General features: G+C 39.5%; 1 protein-coding gene across 3 annotated transcripts; it reads left to right on the top strand.

Annotated features, from left to right (window-relative positions):
• Positions 1–1,066: 1,066 nt before the first annotated feature.
• LOC131230919 (receptor-like cytosolic serine/threonine-protein kinase RBK2) lies at positions 1,067–7,204 on the top strand. Of its 3 annotated transcripts, none has more exons than XM_058226942.1 (10): positions 1,067–1,303; positions 2,499–2,605; positions 2,707–2,808; positions 2,910–3,287; positions 4,294–4,545; positions 4,641–4,795; positions 5,891–5,970; positions 6,087–6,222; positions 6,447–6,596; positions 6,852–7,204. In XM_058226942.1, exons 1-10 carry the CDS (start codon positions 1,266–1,268, stop codon positions 7,017–7,019), a joined length of 1,566 nt encoding a protein of 521 aa, XP_058082925.1. In that variant the 5' UTR covers positions 1,067–1,265; the 3' UTR covers positions 7,020–7,204. The 3 variants fall into 3 exon arrangements, with proteins under 3 accessions (XP_058082925.1, XP_058082923.1, XP_058082924.1); XM_058226940.1 differs by having other exon boundaries at positions 1,108–1,303; positions 6,447–6,739; positions 6,852–7,005; XM_058226941.1 differs by having other exon boundaries at positions 1,108–1,303; positions 6,451–6,596; positions 6,852–6,987.
• Positions 7,205–18,533: the final 11,329 nt, after the last annotated feature.

Raw genomic sequence — 18,533 nt, 5'->3', positions numbered from 1 at the left:
AAAAATGAAAAAGACCTGACCCTCCTGTTTCAACTAAAAATTACCTATAAATCAGAGTTTATGATAGTTCTACCAACCTAATTTTTAAACTTTGATTCATACGATATTAATTTAGAAAATTTAGACGGTTTAATTTAAGGTAATGTATGCCAAGTGTGCGAAATCTGAGAGCCTGTGTATCGAAGGTCATGAGCTGCCAGAGTATCAAATAACTCCCCAAAAATATCGCAGCTTTTCATTCCGATGCAATCCTCTAAGCCGCCTACCAGGTGTGGAAGCATTCTGCCACGCCTCCGTACGCTGTAAAATCAACGGCAGATAATAGGCGTACTTTAGATTGCTATTTGCAGACGCTTTATCTCCAAGCGCCCCCACACGTGCCCACATGTACCGCATGTGTGGGTTCCCTATGTCCTCTCCTCATCCTAAATTCACGACGCATGTACTTTCTCGATAGACCGTTGATTTTTACTTTTGTAACCATCCATTTCTCTGTACACGTATGGCCCACCTGATAAATTGGAAAGCAGTAAAAGGATTGAGCCCGATGGATACGACCCATTGAACGGCTGGATTTTGCAGAGAGATTCACATCACCAGGCAGGAGACACAGTTGTCTTTTGCGCTTGAAGATGCGTATGCAAATAGCATTCCTACAACGGTATCTATTCCTTTCTACGTCGACCCGTGTATTTGCAATTCCAGATTCATTATACGCGGGTCTTGAAGTCTGAAAATGGGACCGACATTTAGTAATTCAGACCATTGATCTGTTGGGTCCCATCAGCAATGAACCCTATGCATAAACTGTTCTCCACCGTTCAATCTTAACCTTCCGATTTGTGGTTATGAAAAGAAATATATCAACGGTTCATATTTAACAGATAAAAGTTTCATTATTATTATCTAGAATCTTTCAATCTGTGATAATTTTTTAAAAGAAGAAATCATCGGAGTCTGGATCGACATCCCAACGTTATCGATTACAGGAATTGCGGGTCCCACTAGTGAAAATAAAAACCCGAGTATAATGTTTAGAGCCTGAGGCCGCGTATGTGTGATTGATCCTCAGTAAAACGTCGTTACAAAAGCAGAAACCGGTCTTCAAGCAGAGAAATGCTCCCAACTGCAGAACAGAAACAAAAGCAGTAGAATATTCAGGCATTGAAGAATCAACGACGACAGTTGATGAAATATCTCTTCATTCATCTTTCTTTTTCTTTTTTGATCTCTTCTTTAACTTTCTCTTGAAAAATAGAAGTTCCATGAAAAAGCTTCAAAAATCTTCGACCTCTGCTACCTGGTACTTCTCTAATTCCGTCAGGAATTTGAATTATTTTGGGTTTTTGAATTCTGGGTGTTGTTGTTTTATTAATTTTATTTAATGGGTTTCTTTTTCTTCTTCTTCTTTTGGATTGAATTGGTTGGTGTTTTGAGAAATTCGTTTGAATTTGGGTTTTTTTTTCGTCTTCAGATATTTTCTTTTTATTTCTCTTTCTTTAGAGAAATAGAGAGAGAGAGAGAGAGAGAGAGAGAGAGAGAGATTTCCTTCTTCGTTTTTTTCAAATATGGGTTTAGATTTTTATTTTTTTCTTTTTTTTTTATTTTTTTGTTGGCTTTGGGTACGTTTCTTTGCATGAAATATTATGAAATTTCTTGATTAATCAGTCTAGTTTGGTGCAAAATATCATTAAATTTCATGATACTTGGTGCAACCAAACACATCCTTTATATATGGGTCTTTCTCTTTTTGTAATATTTTCTGATTTTCTATACATTCCAATTTTCTTTTAATGTTTAGTGGTTCCGTCTTTGCAGTGTTTTGGTTTTTCTCTATTCATTATTTTTTCCTATTTTCTTCTTCTTATTCTTCTTTTTATCAATGTGAATTCTGTCTTCTGTGTTCTGCTGTTTTGGAATTCTATAGATAGTTTATTTCCGCTTCTCTTCTGGGTTTAACTGTTCTTCTTTTGATTTCTTTATCTTTTCTTCTTTTTTTTTCATCTAGATTTTTGCTGATTTTTGTGGTTTTTCTAACATGTTTTTTACTGTTTTTCTTCTCTTTTGGGGTCTGTTTGTTTCTTTTTTTTATATATAGATATTTTATATTTTTTCTAAGATGTTCATCTGTTTTTCTTTCTCTTTTCGGGTCTCTTTGTTTCTTTTTCTTTTTAGCTATTTTATGTTCTCTTTTTTTAGGCTTTGTTTGTTTTCTGTTTTTTTTTTTTAAAAAAAAGCTATTTTATGGTTTTTTTTTTACCCCTTCTTTTGGGTTCTGTTTTTTTAAAAGCTATTTTTTGTTTTTTCTTCTCTTGGCTTCTGTCGAATTGTATTTACTAAATTTAGGGATTTTTTTTTCTATTTTATTTTTATTTTCTCTCTTGTGTGTTTCGCTTACATTTTTATATTATTTTGCCAACATTGAGGTTTTCCTCTCCTGGGTATGCTGTTTTAATTATTTTCTAACATTTTATGGCTTTCTTTCTCTTGAAAAACAGCATTGATCGCGATACCATTGTGGAGAAAAACTCCAGAAAAGGCAAGATTTTTCCAATGGAGGAAACCGATTCCACCCCTCTGTTATCTGGCTCTGTTTCTGCTGAAGGTAAGCTTCTTTCTTCTCTTTTCCCACTCAAATTCAAGTCCTGTATTTCCCTTAAACACATTTTCATACTAGAATTTTGATCTTTGATTTGAAACCTTTAGACATGGAGAGCCAGCAATCAGAAGCTCCCGATGGATCCTCTCCTCCAGTTCTTGAGGATAACGATACCACCGCTCTGTTTTCTGACTCTGTTTCTACGCAAGGTAAGGTTTTCTGGCCACATTCCACACTCAAATTCAAATTCCTGTATTTTTCTTCTACAAATTCTTATATTAGAATTTTTATTTTGATTTGAAATCTTTAGAAACGGATAACCCACAAACAGAAGCTTCAGACGGATCCTCTCCTCGAGGAGTTCTAGAAGATACTACGAGGAGCTTGGAATCTGAAACGAGCTCTCCTAAGGCCAGCACATCCGGTTCAGAGGCTCCGGTGGTTGAAAGCCCCACTGTTCAGTGGCGTGGATTCTTCCGCTTGTGGAGGCAGAGGTCAATGAGACATTTGTTGACATTCCCATCCCTCGGGGGCCTGAAGTTCTCAAGAAGTAATGGCAAAAGTGCCAGAGGGAAGCGGGCATCGAGGATTGATCTTTTCGTCGATGCCGACTTATGTTGTTTGAAGCCTTCTTGGAAGAATTTTACCATGGACGAGCTCCGATCCGCGACAAAAAATTTCAGCTCTGGTATGCAAAATCTACCTTGAAGGTGAATTAGAATTCTCATTGTGAAATTGGAGTATTATTTGATGCTTGGTAGAGTGTGCAGGTGGGGCCCACCGTTCGTGTCTAGATCATTTCCATGCCATCAAATGATTTTAATTGCCCAATTTGATTGTTGGCCTACTGATGTAGGATGATGGGTCATGGGTCGATAGAGTGCTAGGGTCACACAATTTCGGGCCAGAAGGACCTTCATTGGTCGAAAACGTTAACTAGTTCCTAGATCCATGCAAGTATAATACCTTCATTGGAAAGCTATTGAAGAATTGTATGACATGGCAACTGACAAAGTCGGTTTTCCCTGAGGGATGTTTTTTATTCTGGGACCAAATTGCATTATAGTTCAAAAATTACATTTTAGTAAGTTCCGTTTTTGCTTTCATTAGAGTTTTAAGGTGCGGTTATGGACGTATGGTCTTGAAGTCTTTGTTTTAGTCATCTAAGAGTTTCTTATGGGCTTGGTTAGGTTTAGGTGTATATTTATTATTTTAGTAATTTTTACTATTTTGAAGAAATTTCCTAGTTTTAGTTGAATTTGGAGTCTAGGGCCTCTTTTACATAAGGCCATCAATTACATTGTACACAACACTTCTCATTCAATAATATGAATTTTATTTATCATTTTAAAGATTTTCTATACTTATGGATTCGAGGATTATCAACTAGGAGTAGACGGCGATCTTCTTCCTTTATCCACACACCTGCTACACCACCTACATACAAACAAATTAGTGTATTTTAGCAAGTTCTACACCATAGACTATGATTCCATGATGGAGTATATGTTAGTTTCACAAACCAAATAGATGAATGGTTTTGGACCAGTGAACGATAAGATCCACCCATATGTTTGCAGATGGAGCAAGCTACTTTGTTATGATTTTGCAAACATGGTATATTTCTTCTATAAATTACCCATTCAACACAGAAAAAATAAATAAATAACTCTCCACTTTTCTCTGTTTTCTAGATAATTTGATCGGAAAGGGTGGTTATGGAGATGTTTACAAGGGACGTTTGAAAGACGGGCAACTCGTGGCAATTAAACGGCTGAGCAGAGGATCGACGGAAGAGAGGATCGACGATTTCCTATCTGAGCTCGGGATTATAGTTCATATCAACCATCGGAATGCGGCGAAGTTGATTGGATTTGGGATCGAAGGAGGAATGCACCTTGTTTTACAGCTGTCTCCAAATGGGAGCTTAGCTTCCCTACTTCATGGTGTGCTTCATGGGCTTTATGTTCTTTTAGATTTTTACAGGATTTGGTTTCCAGGCTCTTCTCATTCTGACAATGATTTTGATTCTAATTTTAAGGTTCCAAGGAGAAGTTGGATTGGAGTGTTAGATATAAAGTTGCAGTGGGGACGGCAGAAGGTCTTCGGTATCTTCACGAGATTTGCCAGAGGCGCATCATTCATAGAGATATCAAGGCTGCTAACATCTTGCTTACAAAGGACTTCGAACCACAGGTACTTTTGCTCAGCGGGCCCAGATTTTCTTCTTGGAAGCTATGTATGGAAAAACCATATTTCCTTCTAACAGACAATTGCAGTTTCATGTTGTAGTCTCCTCAACAAACCTTAATGATTTTGCTCTTGTCATTGTTCATCGTCTTTGATACATTTGAAATTTTGGGTCTTTTAATGTAGTTTTGCTGACAAGAAACATGGTTTAGAAGAATGAGAATTATAAGGTCCTGATGATCGTAGTTTGTACAAGCGGGCCACAAGGCCTAGTGATTGGACTGTTGATTTGATGGGATACATTGTGGATGGGGATCCACCTTGTGTTTGATCAGATCAACTGTCTGGATCACCGGACATGGCACCCACTTGTCCGAACTAGGAGCATTAGGAGGTCAAACATTCCCTGATCAACAGAACCCATAATTTCTCTTTAAAGAATTTAGGAAGAAACGACCGAAACTTCTGTTGTTTCAATGTTTTATTATTGGATTTCCTTTCGATACCATCTGTTTTGAACTTTTCATTTATAAGAAAGAAAACTGAAATTCGCTTTCTGAGTTGAGGCAGGTCAGGCACAAACACTGATGGTGGTTTGTCTTCTGCAATGATTTTTATGTTTTTTTTTGTATTTTCAATCTCTTTGAAGGAAGATTGATAGATTTTCCTTAGAATCAAAGGAAGTCGATTTCCTTAGATATGACGTTTTCAACCATTTGCAAAAGCAAAAGCAGTTGTGGTAATCATTTTCATTTCCTCAAAAAACCTAAGCAATGGAGATTTCCGCATTTCTCATAATAGACAACTCTCACTTTTTGATCTCTGACCTTTCTATATTTCCATGGAAATCATGTATGCTAAAAACAAACATTCTAAGTAGGATTCTTTAAACAAAGGCTATTTAGGATTCTTTCCACAGATTTCCTCCGAAGTGACATTTTCCCTTCCAAATCTACTCGTTTATTTCAATAATCCAAAGAAGCCCTAAATCAAATAAAGATGCGTACACCATTTTCTTTTTCTCTGTCTTTTGAAGTTCAAACCCAACTATTCCACAACTTGCTTTTCCCGTGTAACATTTCTAGAGATGAGTCGTTTCAGATTTGCGATTTTGGGCTTGCAAAGTGGCTACCTGATAATTGGACTCATCACTCCATGCCTGACTTCGAGGGAACGTTCGGGTCAGTATATCACAAGACTTCCATTTGCATCTTTCTTGGCTATGCAGGCTTCTTTTTTTTTTCTTTTTTTTCTTTTTTTTAATTCACGTCTTTTGCTTCTCTTTTAACCATGGCAGCTATGTTGCTCCCGAATGCTTAATGCACGGCATAGTCGATGAGAAAACTGATGTATATGCATTCGGGGTGCTCCTGTTAGAGATCATCACCGGACGACAAGCATTGGATTCTTCTCAGCAAAGCCTTCTGAAGTGGGTATGTTTTGCTCCATTTCCCACTTCAGCTTCTCACACCCATGAGGAATGTTAATTTTTCAAGCACCCATCTCTAAACACCAAACACAAACGTCCATCATCAGACGAATTCATGATGAATGGACAGGATAGCACAATGTGCCACATTTGAATGTCTAGGCACTTCAGTTTGGTGTTCTGATGATTCCTATAAATTGATCATAATCGAATCCTATCTTCATTTAGGCAGCGCCATTGCTTGAAAAGAATGATATCAGGCAGCTTGTCGATCCTTCTCTTGCTGGCGCCTACGACTCTCAGCAGATGGACCGTGTGGCCTTGGCAGCTTCTCTGTGCATACAACACTCTGCGATTCTACGGCCTCAAATGAGTCAGGCATGTTGTGACACAAAAACTATCTTAATAGCCATTTTATACAATGAATTATTCGAAATGCTTTCCCGCAAAATCAAATATTATTATCTCAATGCGGAAGACCCATTCAGATCTCTTGTTTTCTGCACTGACCCACATGCTCGGTAAGCTCAAAACAAAGTCTCCCACCCATCATATTCAACCAAATATCAATATACCTGAAGCTACATGAGAAAAATGTGACCTTGGTCTTATTTGATTTGCTTATGGGTGCAGCTTGTTCAGCTTTTAAAGGGTGAAGGCAGCTTAGAGTCCATGAAACCGAGTCGAAAGCCAGTCCTCCAAAGGACCTACTCAGACGGGGACTTTGAAACGGAAGAATCAACTCCATCGAAGTACATGAGTGACATTAATCAACACAGGAAGCTTGCTCTGGAGATTTGAAATCATTCATAATCAATGCTTCTGATGAACTATAAAAGAAGGCTGCTGATCCAACTCTTCCATCTTCCATAAAATATGGGACTTTGGTTTGCTCCCAACTCTTGTATATGTATTGGAAACCTGAATTTTGCTGGCCACACAAACAAACGGAAGGAAATTATATTTGGAGTCTCTTCCACTTTGCATTTTAAGGGCGTGTTTGGATGCTACTAAATTCACATTGAGCATGGAAGCTGTTAGTCCTAATGGTCATTGTGCTCACTTCCTATGGAAGAAGAAACTAGCTAAAGACTGTGTTTAAAATGGAAAATAAAAACTGATCAGACGGTTAGGATCCATAGCAGGGCCATGGTAGGGTCCTCTAGGCGATTGATTTGAATCTCATACACATGTATTGCAGATATTAGTATTACATTTTTTTTTATTTTTTGGTGAAATGCAGTGGACTTGAACTTTCAAAATTCCAGATTTTATTTTTCATGGAAACACAAAAAGATAGCATCCCATAATGCATCTGGCGAAAATTCGCCTGTTTCTCGGCTGCTGATTTCAATGCAGGGAGTCTCTCACCTATCTATTCAGGTGAGGGAGATCAGAGAACTAAGGTGAGATCCTCTAGCAGTGTTCAAGGGCATGCCTTGGGCGTGCTCTCTCTATGGTGGACGTCCAAAGGGGGTTTATGGCAAGGCTCTATCTTTGGTTTGGGGACGCCACTCCCTTTTGAAATAGGATCTTATTTATAAGGAATAGCGCAAGGGTTGTTTGGCGGCATAGTTTGGTTATGAATTGGAATCCAAAGTATAATTACCATAGAATCATTGTGAATTGAAATCATCATTTGTGTTTGTTACTATGCAGATGGAATTAAGTGTAATTAAAAATTTTATGTTTGGCATGTAGTGAAACCTTGAGGTGCATCACTCTATTTTAGCTATAGGGCCCAAAAATGAGCCCGGTTAGTGAAAGTGGGCCACCCTTGATTTTTCAGGGCCCATTGTGATTATTATACGAAATCCAATCTAATCATTTAGCTTAACAAAAAATCAGGCCCATCTGTGATTCAGGTGGGCCAAACTAAGGGAAGCCGTCTGTAGGGTGAGCATTGCCCGTATATTATTTCCCTTTGTATGGCCCATGTAAATCACATACCAAGCTGATTTTTTTGTCTTGCGGCTAAAATGGGGTGATACACCTAGTGAACAGGGTGGACTTTACTTAAACATCATGATGAGGCCCAAAAATCTCAAGTCAAATCAGGCATGCAGAAGTTAATGACTTGAACCACACAAATATAAAAGTTCTCCCATTATGTTTAATGTAAAATTCACCCTAATAGCTAGTGCATCACCCCATTTCAACCGAGCTCCAAGATATTTTCCTTCATGTGGCCCAATTGAATCATGGATGGGCCTGATTTTTTGCACATGGCCTAAATTTTATCTTGGCATATAATGTTGAGTGGATTTCATATAATCGTTGTGGTGGGCTTTAAAAGAAATCAAATGTGGGTGTCCTTCTCTCAATTGTTTCCCTTTGAATGGCCCACCTGAATTATGGACGAGGCTGATTTTCGAGCCCGACGACTAAAGTGGGTGATGCACCTAGTAGTCGGAGTGGATTTCACTTAATCACCATCATGGGGCCCACTGATTCTCAAAGTCAAAGTTGAGTGATTTTCATGCATAATGTAAGTACATATAATCTATGTTAATCGTGGTTGAAATTACACTTCCTCCCAAGGATTTCAAAACAGATGAATCGATGTTAAATAGAATCCATTTATCACCTTCATACACCCCTGCCAAATGTGACCACTTTCCGCTAGTACTACTGATTATCACCAAATCTATGTTATCAAATGATCCCTGAGGATTTTAGGAAGTGAAAAGTCCACCATCCTGAAAATCTTGGTGTGTCCTAGTGTGAAGGAATTATGTTTACCTACCTAATCCGTGCACCCCAACCGTCCATACTTTACCATTTGTGGTCAACATCCTTGGGCAATTCCTTAGGCAATTCCATGCCACCTCATCAATAGATCTTAGCCATTGGATCTCAAGATGGGCCAAACCATAATATCATCAATCCACATATTAATGTCCCAAGCATTCCAAGTGGATCCTACGTTGAATCATGTATATTCAATGATCCTGAAGAGAGTACTCAGCTACACCCATTTTCAGCGGCTATGCAATGCACCCATTTTCAGTAGCTATGCAATAGCCTTATAAATAGAACCGAAGCACTATCAATTAGCTTCTCTCCATCCACTTATCCTTGTTGGAGTTGTGCCTTGGAAAACCAATGTGCACCCTAATCCACTGGCCATGTGGATGTGAAGGATCAATATCAGGTGTTATCTTGATGACCATGGGTCATATTAAACAATATGATATGTTTTATATAATATACGGTGTTTCCTTATTTAAACTTATATGATATGGGTTCTATAAGGAGTTAATTCTTTTTATCCTTGGTAACTTGAGATTTCACGCAATGGTCACTAAACAGAGAGAGTTGTGGTCCATTGATCTCAATAACCTAATGACTCATGACCGGCACATATGCTGGGGACACATTTGTGAACATCATGTTTTGAGGTATATGGTCATCATGTGTGAGGAGAATGTAGACATCCCGCCCTGCGCGGGATGACCAATTGCGACAAAATCCAGACTATGTGTGACTTGTAATTTTTTTCCCAAACCATGACCAAATCTAGTCCTTTCAAACTCAAAGTCAAGCCTGAAATCAAGCCTAAAAATTCTAAGAAAACCCCATAGGAACCCGTCTAGCCAAATCTAAAATCAAGCCCAAAACCCACTTTACTTGCTACTTAGTCTTCTTAAGGTGAAATGGAAAATCAAATAATCTCAAACAAAAGTGATTCATAGTTTATTAAAAAGCTCATCAAATTATCTTTCTAATGATTCTAAGATCACTCAAATCCGATGAATATCAAGGGAGATACAGCCAATTTACTAAAATAGTGTTGCTGAAATTTGGATGCAATGAAGGTCACACCATCAAGTGATTTTGGCCCCACTTTCAAGGGTCAAATGAATTCCAAATTATGTGATTCAAGTTCCATTGGAAAGCTTATCAAATTACCATTCCGATGAATACAAGAACACCTAAAATAGGGTTATAACAAGAGATATATGAGCATTTTGGCGAAAGGTGCGCAGAGTCATATGGGAGACCACCATCCACATTAGCATCCAAGTCGTCTAAAGAATGCCCAACCCATGTCACATGGAAGGCGACACATTGTGGCACACAAAGTGCTTCCCACTAGCTAGCTGGAGCTCAGATGTTGAAGGAGGTTGGGTGAGAGAGAGAGAGAGAGAGAGAGAGAGAGAGAGAGATGCTTCCAAGGGAGGTGAAACTAAGAGAGAGCTCATCCTAAAGTAAACTGTCACGCTTCAAACTCAGAAACCGGGCTCACAAAATTTTCGATCGCCGAATCCGGTGCTGACAACCTCTGTAGTACTCCATTCTTAGATCCTAGCGTCCATACGCTAGATTCCGATCCTAAGACCCTATAAGGAGGATTTTTTTCCAATGTATATTTAACTCGTAACAAGCATAACCACAAGTTCACCCAAATCACAAAGGCAACATCATTATCACATTCCACTAATATAAACATTTGAATATAGAGCTGAAAGGAAAATACATATGTCAAAAAAATCAAAGCTCCAAAAGTCTGCTGCACGCTCCAAGCTCAACACTGCTGCAACCCGACGCTACCTGCACGCATCTATCGTGCATAAGCTTATAGAAAGCTTAGAGGGTAGTGAAAGTGTGTGCACAAGGTAAGTGTCAAGTATACAATACAATGTCATACATCATAAATGGAATAAATGGAAATATTGACAAGATACGATATTAGAGTAAGCGAAAATATACTGGTAAGTTCACGAGTCATAAAATATCAGAGTATGCAATACAGATCAGCTATACAAATGAGGAGTCAAAGAGAGTCAAATATCAGATGCCGAGGGTACAATGTAATATGTAAATCTTGTTAAGTCCATCTAGGCCATATAAGTGCAGAAACATGGTAACCCAAAATGCTAAGTACTGCGAATGTAATGTAATATGTGGCGCGAATGAAATGACCAAGCTGGAGTGAAGTCGGGATGATAGTACGTAGTATCGCAGGCTACGGGGTCCACCACAAGGGACTTCTATCTAAACCAATCTCATACCTAAATTTGAATAATCAGACTCAATGTGGTAAACTCCTAATCTCAGGTTAGTCATGCGCCCAACCGAAATCCTTGTCATGTGAAGGTACACAATAATTAGTTATGCACCACCTGCCCGAGTGGATAGTGAATGAATGAATGAATGATTATGCAATCTCGTACTCAATGAGTCCACATATCAGTACGTTTCCTCTCTGAAAAATCATCGGGATGTAGTACACTCTACGCAGCTTGTCACCCCTATCTGACCGCACAACTGGGTAAGTGGAAGAGATCTCACTATCCGCCTACCAATATCGGGCCTGGCTCATCGATAGCGGACCCATTCCTCAAGCTGAAAAACTCAACCTAGATATTGCCTCCTTACTCAGGCGAGTAAGGTCACGCTCCCTCCCAACCGACTACAACACAGTGGAAGACGTGGCCTACTGGTATACGGCCCTCATGCGCTCATATATATCCACTCGGTCTAGACATTAGGGCGTCCTTTAGTACCAAGAGGGTTTAAAAAATTTCATCTAGGGCCATCTATGGTAGCCCGATGCTAGTAACAGATTTTCAGTGTCCCATCTGGCCATCCACGACATGCCTGTGGAGGCTACAACCCGGATGTCGCTAGGGTGTACAGCAATCATAATACACAATATAAGATGCATGAGTCATACAATCCAGTCATGCATCAATCATGTGCATACCATGTACTCATGTGAGACAATCTCCACCTATCAGAGAGTCTCATAACAACCTGCCCAATGACATATGCAATGGTCAACGACATCTCATAACAAACATGCAGATGATGCGTATGGGCATGTATCATGATGTTATGCTGTTATACACTCATAATCAGTATCAATAACCGGCCTCGATAATCGGCATCGACAAATAACCTCGACAATGTGGACATTTAACCAACATTACCCCCAAGGAGTGGCCTACATAGAGCCTAACATATAGTGGGCTCATGGCCTTACAAAGGGCCTAATATACAACACCATGGGCCCCACTCAAGGGCTTAATACACATCATGATAGGCCTCTCCCATGGGCCTTATATACATCACAATGGACTCCATCACCTGGCCCTCAAATGCATCGTAATGGGCCTCATCACATAGGCCTAATATGCATCGCAATAGGCCTTCAACATGGGATGAATACACATCACAATGGGCCTCAAATACAGGCCGTATATACATCACATTGGGTCTCGTCAATCGACCTCAACAATCGGAATCAATCTCGACAGTCAGAATCAGCCTCGACAATCGGAATCGGCCTCGACATACATAATCGGCCTCGATGATCGGCCTCAACAATCAGAATCAGCCTCAACAGTCATCCTCGACAATCAGAATCGGTAATTAGCCTCGACAATTATAATCGGCCTCAACAATCGGAATCGACCTTGACAGTCAGAATCAGCCTCGACAATCGAAATCGGTAATCATAATTGGCCTCGATAATCAGCCTAACAAGGGCTTAAGGGAAGGTCATGATGTGGACATTTAACCATCATTGCCCATCAATTTGAACATTTAACGATCATTGCTCCCAAGGAGTGGCCCATACAAGGGATTCATGCACAACTTAACGGGCCATACATACACACCGGGCCTCGACCATGGGCCTTGAATACATCATAATAGGCCTTGCCCATGGGCCACGAATACATCACAATGGGCCTTGCCCATGGGCCTAAGATTCAAGCAGGTGGGCCCCATCATATGGGCCTTAAATACAAGGTAGGTGGGCCCTATCACATGGGCCTCATGTATATCAAATCGGGCCGTGCCAATGGGCCTCATGTATATCAAATTAGGCCGCGCCAGTGGGCCTCATGTATATCAAATCGGGCCCACCTTATGTATTTTTAAGATCCAAGCTATTCATAAGTTAACATAGAGATAGATGAAGTGAAAACAAATATCAACTTCATTGGAAACTGTTGTGACTCCCAAGAAGGTTAAACGGTGGATGTCACTATCCACTATTTTAATGGTGGGGTCCACTTGAACTTTAGATCTGACTCATCCTTGCACTCATGCCATATAATGATATCTCAAAATATTTGGATGATATGGATACAGCATGTGCATCATGGTGGGCCCCACCGTCCAAACAGTGGACGGTGCAGATAAAGCACATACATCTTTGGGGCCCACACCACATGTATGAAACACATACATCTAGAGTGGGTCCCACCATTAGAACAGCTTGGATGTACACATACATCACGTGGGACCTGTAGAACTTGCTGATGTTAAAAGAGCAGCTATATAGCTGATGTACGTGCAGCTTTGCTGCAGATGAAGGGCAGAGGTGGGTCCCACGTAGGGCCCACCACACCATTTATATTTATAATATTATATATATATCACAGCAGCAAGTGGGTCCCCACGTGGGACCCACCATATATAGTATTTTATATATATATATATATATATATATATATAAAATATCACAGCAGGTGGGTCCCCACATATAGTATTATATTATATATATTATAATATAATAATATATTTATTCTATCAATGTCCAGGCCATGACAGTTACATACATCAAGGGGGGTATCCCCACACGTGGGGTGGGTCCCACCGTCCAAGGACGATGGTTGCATCACACGTATGAGGTGTGGCCCATCTAATGGAAAGACGACGTGGATTGGTCCCACGGACCCTAGCTGACGTCAAATGGCAGGTAAGCCATATAGCTGCTACTTGTACCCTACAGCATTTAAAAGCAACATAGGTGGGTCCCACATAAAGGGCTACCCACCCTAATATATAGAATATATATTATTATTTAATTATTATATTTTTTTTTCTCTCTGTTGCAACTGGCGAGTACACCCCACTGTCAGTTAACACTTCACTGTTAGCCACCTTTACTGCCTACTACGTCCAGCGTCCAGGGACAGTGTGAATAAATACCTCATCAAGATGGGTCCCACATGGACATGCCCACTGATCAGTCTGATATTTGTGTTTTCTCATCATCCAGGCTCGTTGGATGCCCTAGATCAAACAGATGGACAGTGTCGATAAAATACATAAATCATGGTGTGTCCCACATGGATGGGGTCCACCAGTAGATGGCTTGGATGTAAACATCGTGGTGGGCTACACATCTCATCATCATCATTACCATAAAAGAAAAAAAAGAGAAAAGAAAGAGAAAGAGAAAAAGGAGAGATCGGTGATCACAATACATATATAAAAAAATGGATCCCATCACAAGTGGGCCTTCTAATAGAAAATCAACGGTGGATCACCCACCTTTGATCTCCTCTTCCTTCTTCCGCCAACACGATCTAGAGCTCCAATGAAACGATTCCGACAGTTGAGATGGACTTTGGATGATGGAAATGGGAAGCAAAAAGGTGGGCCACACAAAATTCTCTCATGGAGCTTGGACGTGGAAGTTGCTTGGGAGTTGCTTGGAATGAGAGAGAAATGAGAGAGAGAGAGAGAGAGAGATGAGTGATGTAGGGAGAAAGTGATGGGTGTGTAAGAAGAGGGATGGGCTTGGTTGAATTTTGGGTGAGAGAGGGATGGGTGGAGAGAGAGAGAGATCGTTGACTTTGGGTAAGGTTGTGTAAGAGAGGGATGGGTTGGGTTACTTTGTACTTGATTGATTGATTTGATGGGTGGTAGAATTCTCTCGAAATTCACAACGCGTGGCGTTTTCCTCGAACTGAACGCAGGCCCACATCTCATGGTCTGGGTATCGCCTCGGCACGCGAGACGCGGCATCGGAACCGTGGCGATGGCGCGGTCGTAAGGATACAAGTCTCGAGTCGAGCTGACTCTGGAATATGAGATACGATTCAAGGTTGCACGCAAACGCTAATAGCAGATCGCGGGTCACCAAAATTTGACCGGAGGACCGCGAAAGCCTACAAAATGGTACGGGCTAGAATACGGGCCTTAAATAAACTCTCCTCAAAATGTCCTTGATATCTTCTTAATTGCACCTTCTACCACCTTATGGTCTAATATAGAGGTGTCATGTGACATCAAAACTCTCTCCACCAGTCAAAAGCCCCCACTTGTCATTTTTGCCCTCCAAACCACTTTATTGCCACTCTCTCACCTATAAATACCTCTTTACCCCTTTATTTCCACTAAAACACTAAGGGCTTTTTTAACATCTCTATTCTAATTCGATAAGAGCTACATTAATAAGCTCTTTTTGTTATAGTTCTTGTTTTAAATAAGCATGTTTGGTAAAATCATTTTTCAAAACCGAAAAAGTTATTATTTAAAATAGGCATGTTTGGCAAAATATTTAAATAAGAGCTTCTTTTAGGAGTAGTTGATGTCATTTTTAAATATTATAAAAGCTCCATTATAACAGCAATCTGAAAGTGCCCTTGTTCGTCAATATATGTGAGTGTTGAGTCCATCAGTCAAGAAAGCTCTATGATGAAGACATCAAGACTAAGACTCCTTAAAGATGTAGGCTCATGATCATACTTATTGGGTAAAATATAGCCTCATCATCCCACAACAAACCTCAACAGGTATATGCCCCCCATAATAACCCTAGTTACTCTAAAAACTATTTAAAAAAGAACACCTCCTAAGTAAGTTTGAGGTATAAAAAGCACATTGAGTATTTCTGGAAGAAATTATCTAAATAGAAAAAATCATGTCCCTGTCAAGTGCATCGAACTACAATCGAGGACATATTTGATGTCATCGAACACCGATCGATGAGATCGAATACATGTCCATATTGTCCAGCAACAAAGAGAAAGAAGAGATGGAATATTTGATTGCTCAAAAGATGTTCAATGACATCGAACTCATGCTTCGATGACATCGAATGTCATTCGATGACATCGACCTTGGATTTACTTCTTCCAAAATCCAAAATACTCTAAGTGCCCCTCAATGCAATCGAACCATACTCGATGGCATCGAGAGTAAGTTATCGATGGCATCGAAGTCTATTCGATGGCATCAAAACTAACTCAGTTTGTCCAGGAAGCTTTACCTTGAAAACCTATTTGCTTCGAGTTCATCGAAGATCATTCGATGCCATGGAAGTTTGGCATCGAAGTCTATTCGATGGCATCAAAACTAACTCAGTTTGTCCAGGAAGCTTTACCTTGAAAACCTATTTGCTTCGAGTTCATCGAAGATCATTCGATGCCATGGAAGTTTAAATTTCGATGGCTCAAAAGTCTATTCGATGACATCGATCTAAGGATAAAACTGGCCAACAACCTTTGTGTATTTATTATAATGAAATCTCGACGACATCGAGTCATCTATCGAGGGAATCGAAGTATACGTTGATAACCTCGAAGGATGCTCGATGAGAACGACAAAATTTAATCTACACCTATTTGAAAATCAAGTGTAGGAAGTCGATGTAATCAAAGAAGGTTCGATGACATCGAAATTCAAATTTTAATGACAGCGAATACCCTTTAATGGCATCGACAATGTTAGGTTTCTACCCTTTTTTTTACCGTTGGGATTTCAGCTTTATAAATACACTATTGTTGCTTGTTAAAAATTAAGTTAGAAATTAAGAGAGTTTGATAAAGTTCTTCACATACATTATACCCTCTTCCTCATTCCCTCTTTCCAATTAGAGTTCGTCATTCAATCTTGGCATTTGCATTAACTCACCATCTTATGTGCTTAAAATTGAATTATAAACTCTAGCATTCAGTGAGATTCCAACAAACCTCCTTATAGGTTAATCATGTTATTGGAACTCTTAAATGCATAACTCATGGGAACCTTCTCTATATATATTTAAGATCATATCATATTTATAAAGAAGAACTAAAACCCTAAACCTCACAACCTCGGAGCATTCGTGAAAGCATCAACAACAGGTCGCAGTTCAAGGAAGTTGAAGACTCTTCGTCATCATTGAAGATCTTCACACCGTGCGAGAAAGGGGCTCACTCACTTACTTGTAAGTATATAGAGTCCATCGAGTCTGAAGCTCTTTCCTTGTGTAGGATTGGGATTCAGAGTTTGAGTGATAAAATCGCCAAGACCTCTTTGTAGGCCTCCAACAGGAGAATATGTTGTCCTTAGGTAGAACGTGTTGCATTGTGTAGGCATTGCCTTGTGTAGGCTTGAGTTGCCTTGTGTAAGCTTGGGTTGCCTTATGTAGGCTCCCAGTGTTGTGTCCTTGTGAAGAACGAGTCACCTTGCGTAGACACTTAAAGGAACCTTGTGTAGGTCCCTTAGTTAACCTTATATAGGTTGTGAAGGTTCATGGTTAACTTGATTTAAAACCATTGGATAGTGAAATCCGGTACACTCTGGGAGAAACTTCATCCGCCAGGAGTGAAGTAGGCAAGTAGCCGAACCACTATATATGATTGTGTTTGTGATTGTCTTTTGTGCATTATTTTAATTATGCTTATATTTATCAAATGACTTTTATGATACATGATTTAGATAATGTATAAGTATTGATGGAAATCACATTCCACACACAATACACTATCCTTGTAGGCTTTACTTTCTTATATACAAATCTTGTATAAGCCTATGTGAATTGGACCATCTATTGGCCTGCAAGCCATAGAGTTACTTTGCCTTAATTCGTAGATTAAAGTTAGGCACTGTTTGTACTTATTAGAAAATAATTTTTTAAAAGTCTTATTCACCCCCCTCTAGGACATTTGGTTATATTTTATACCTCAATAATAGCAGTTCTACTGCAATTTCACAATCCAGATAGTTATTTTGATGGATCTCATCATAGATTCACCTGCCCCAAATGGAAAAAGACGAGATGGCTGAAATTGCATGGATTGTCTACCATGTGTGTGCGGAAGCTTGGCGGAGCTTAGAATTATGGATAAGTCCTAAAGGGGTGTTTTAAATTTTTTTTACCTAATTAAAATAGTTTATCAATTAAAACTAACAAGGCAAATTAATACTAAGGCTTCCAAGCTAAAGTTAGTCCAACCACAGGCTACATATGATCTACCAATCAAGCAACTAGTTTAGAAGAGATAGTGAGCTTGTGTATGCATACAAGTTAAGTGCCTAGCATACAATCCAATTCAAGCATTCATATGATTTAACTAATCAAATGCATAAGCATGAATAGAATTATTCTCAAATGATAATCACGAATACAAGCATGTATAGTGCTTCACTTTTCCTACTCCACTCCCAACGGACGCACTCTCCTCAAGTGCACCAGTATTCACTATCTTAGGAGTTTTCAATAAGTTAACTCATAATATTTACAATAGTTTTTCCTAAGCTAACCAGTAACCTACACATACACTCATGTGTCGGAGGAACATGTTT

This window comes from Magnolia sinica, chromosome 17 (genome assembly GCF_029962835.1).
Source record: "Magnolia sinica isolate HGM2019 chromosome 17, MsV1, whole genome shotgun sequence".
Lineage (NCBI taxonomy): Eukaryota > Viridiplantae > Streptophyta > Magnoliopsida > Magnoliales > Magnoliaceae > Magnolia > Magnolia sinica.
The sequence above is the reverse complement of the archived record's forward strand: the minus strand, read 5'-3'. Positions and strand labels throughout refer to the sequence as shown.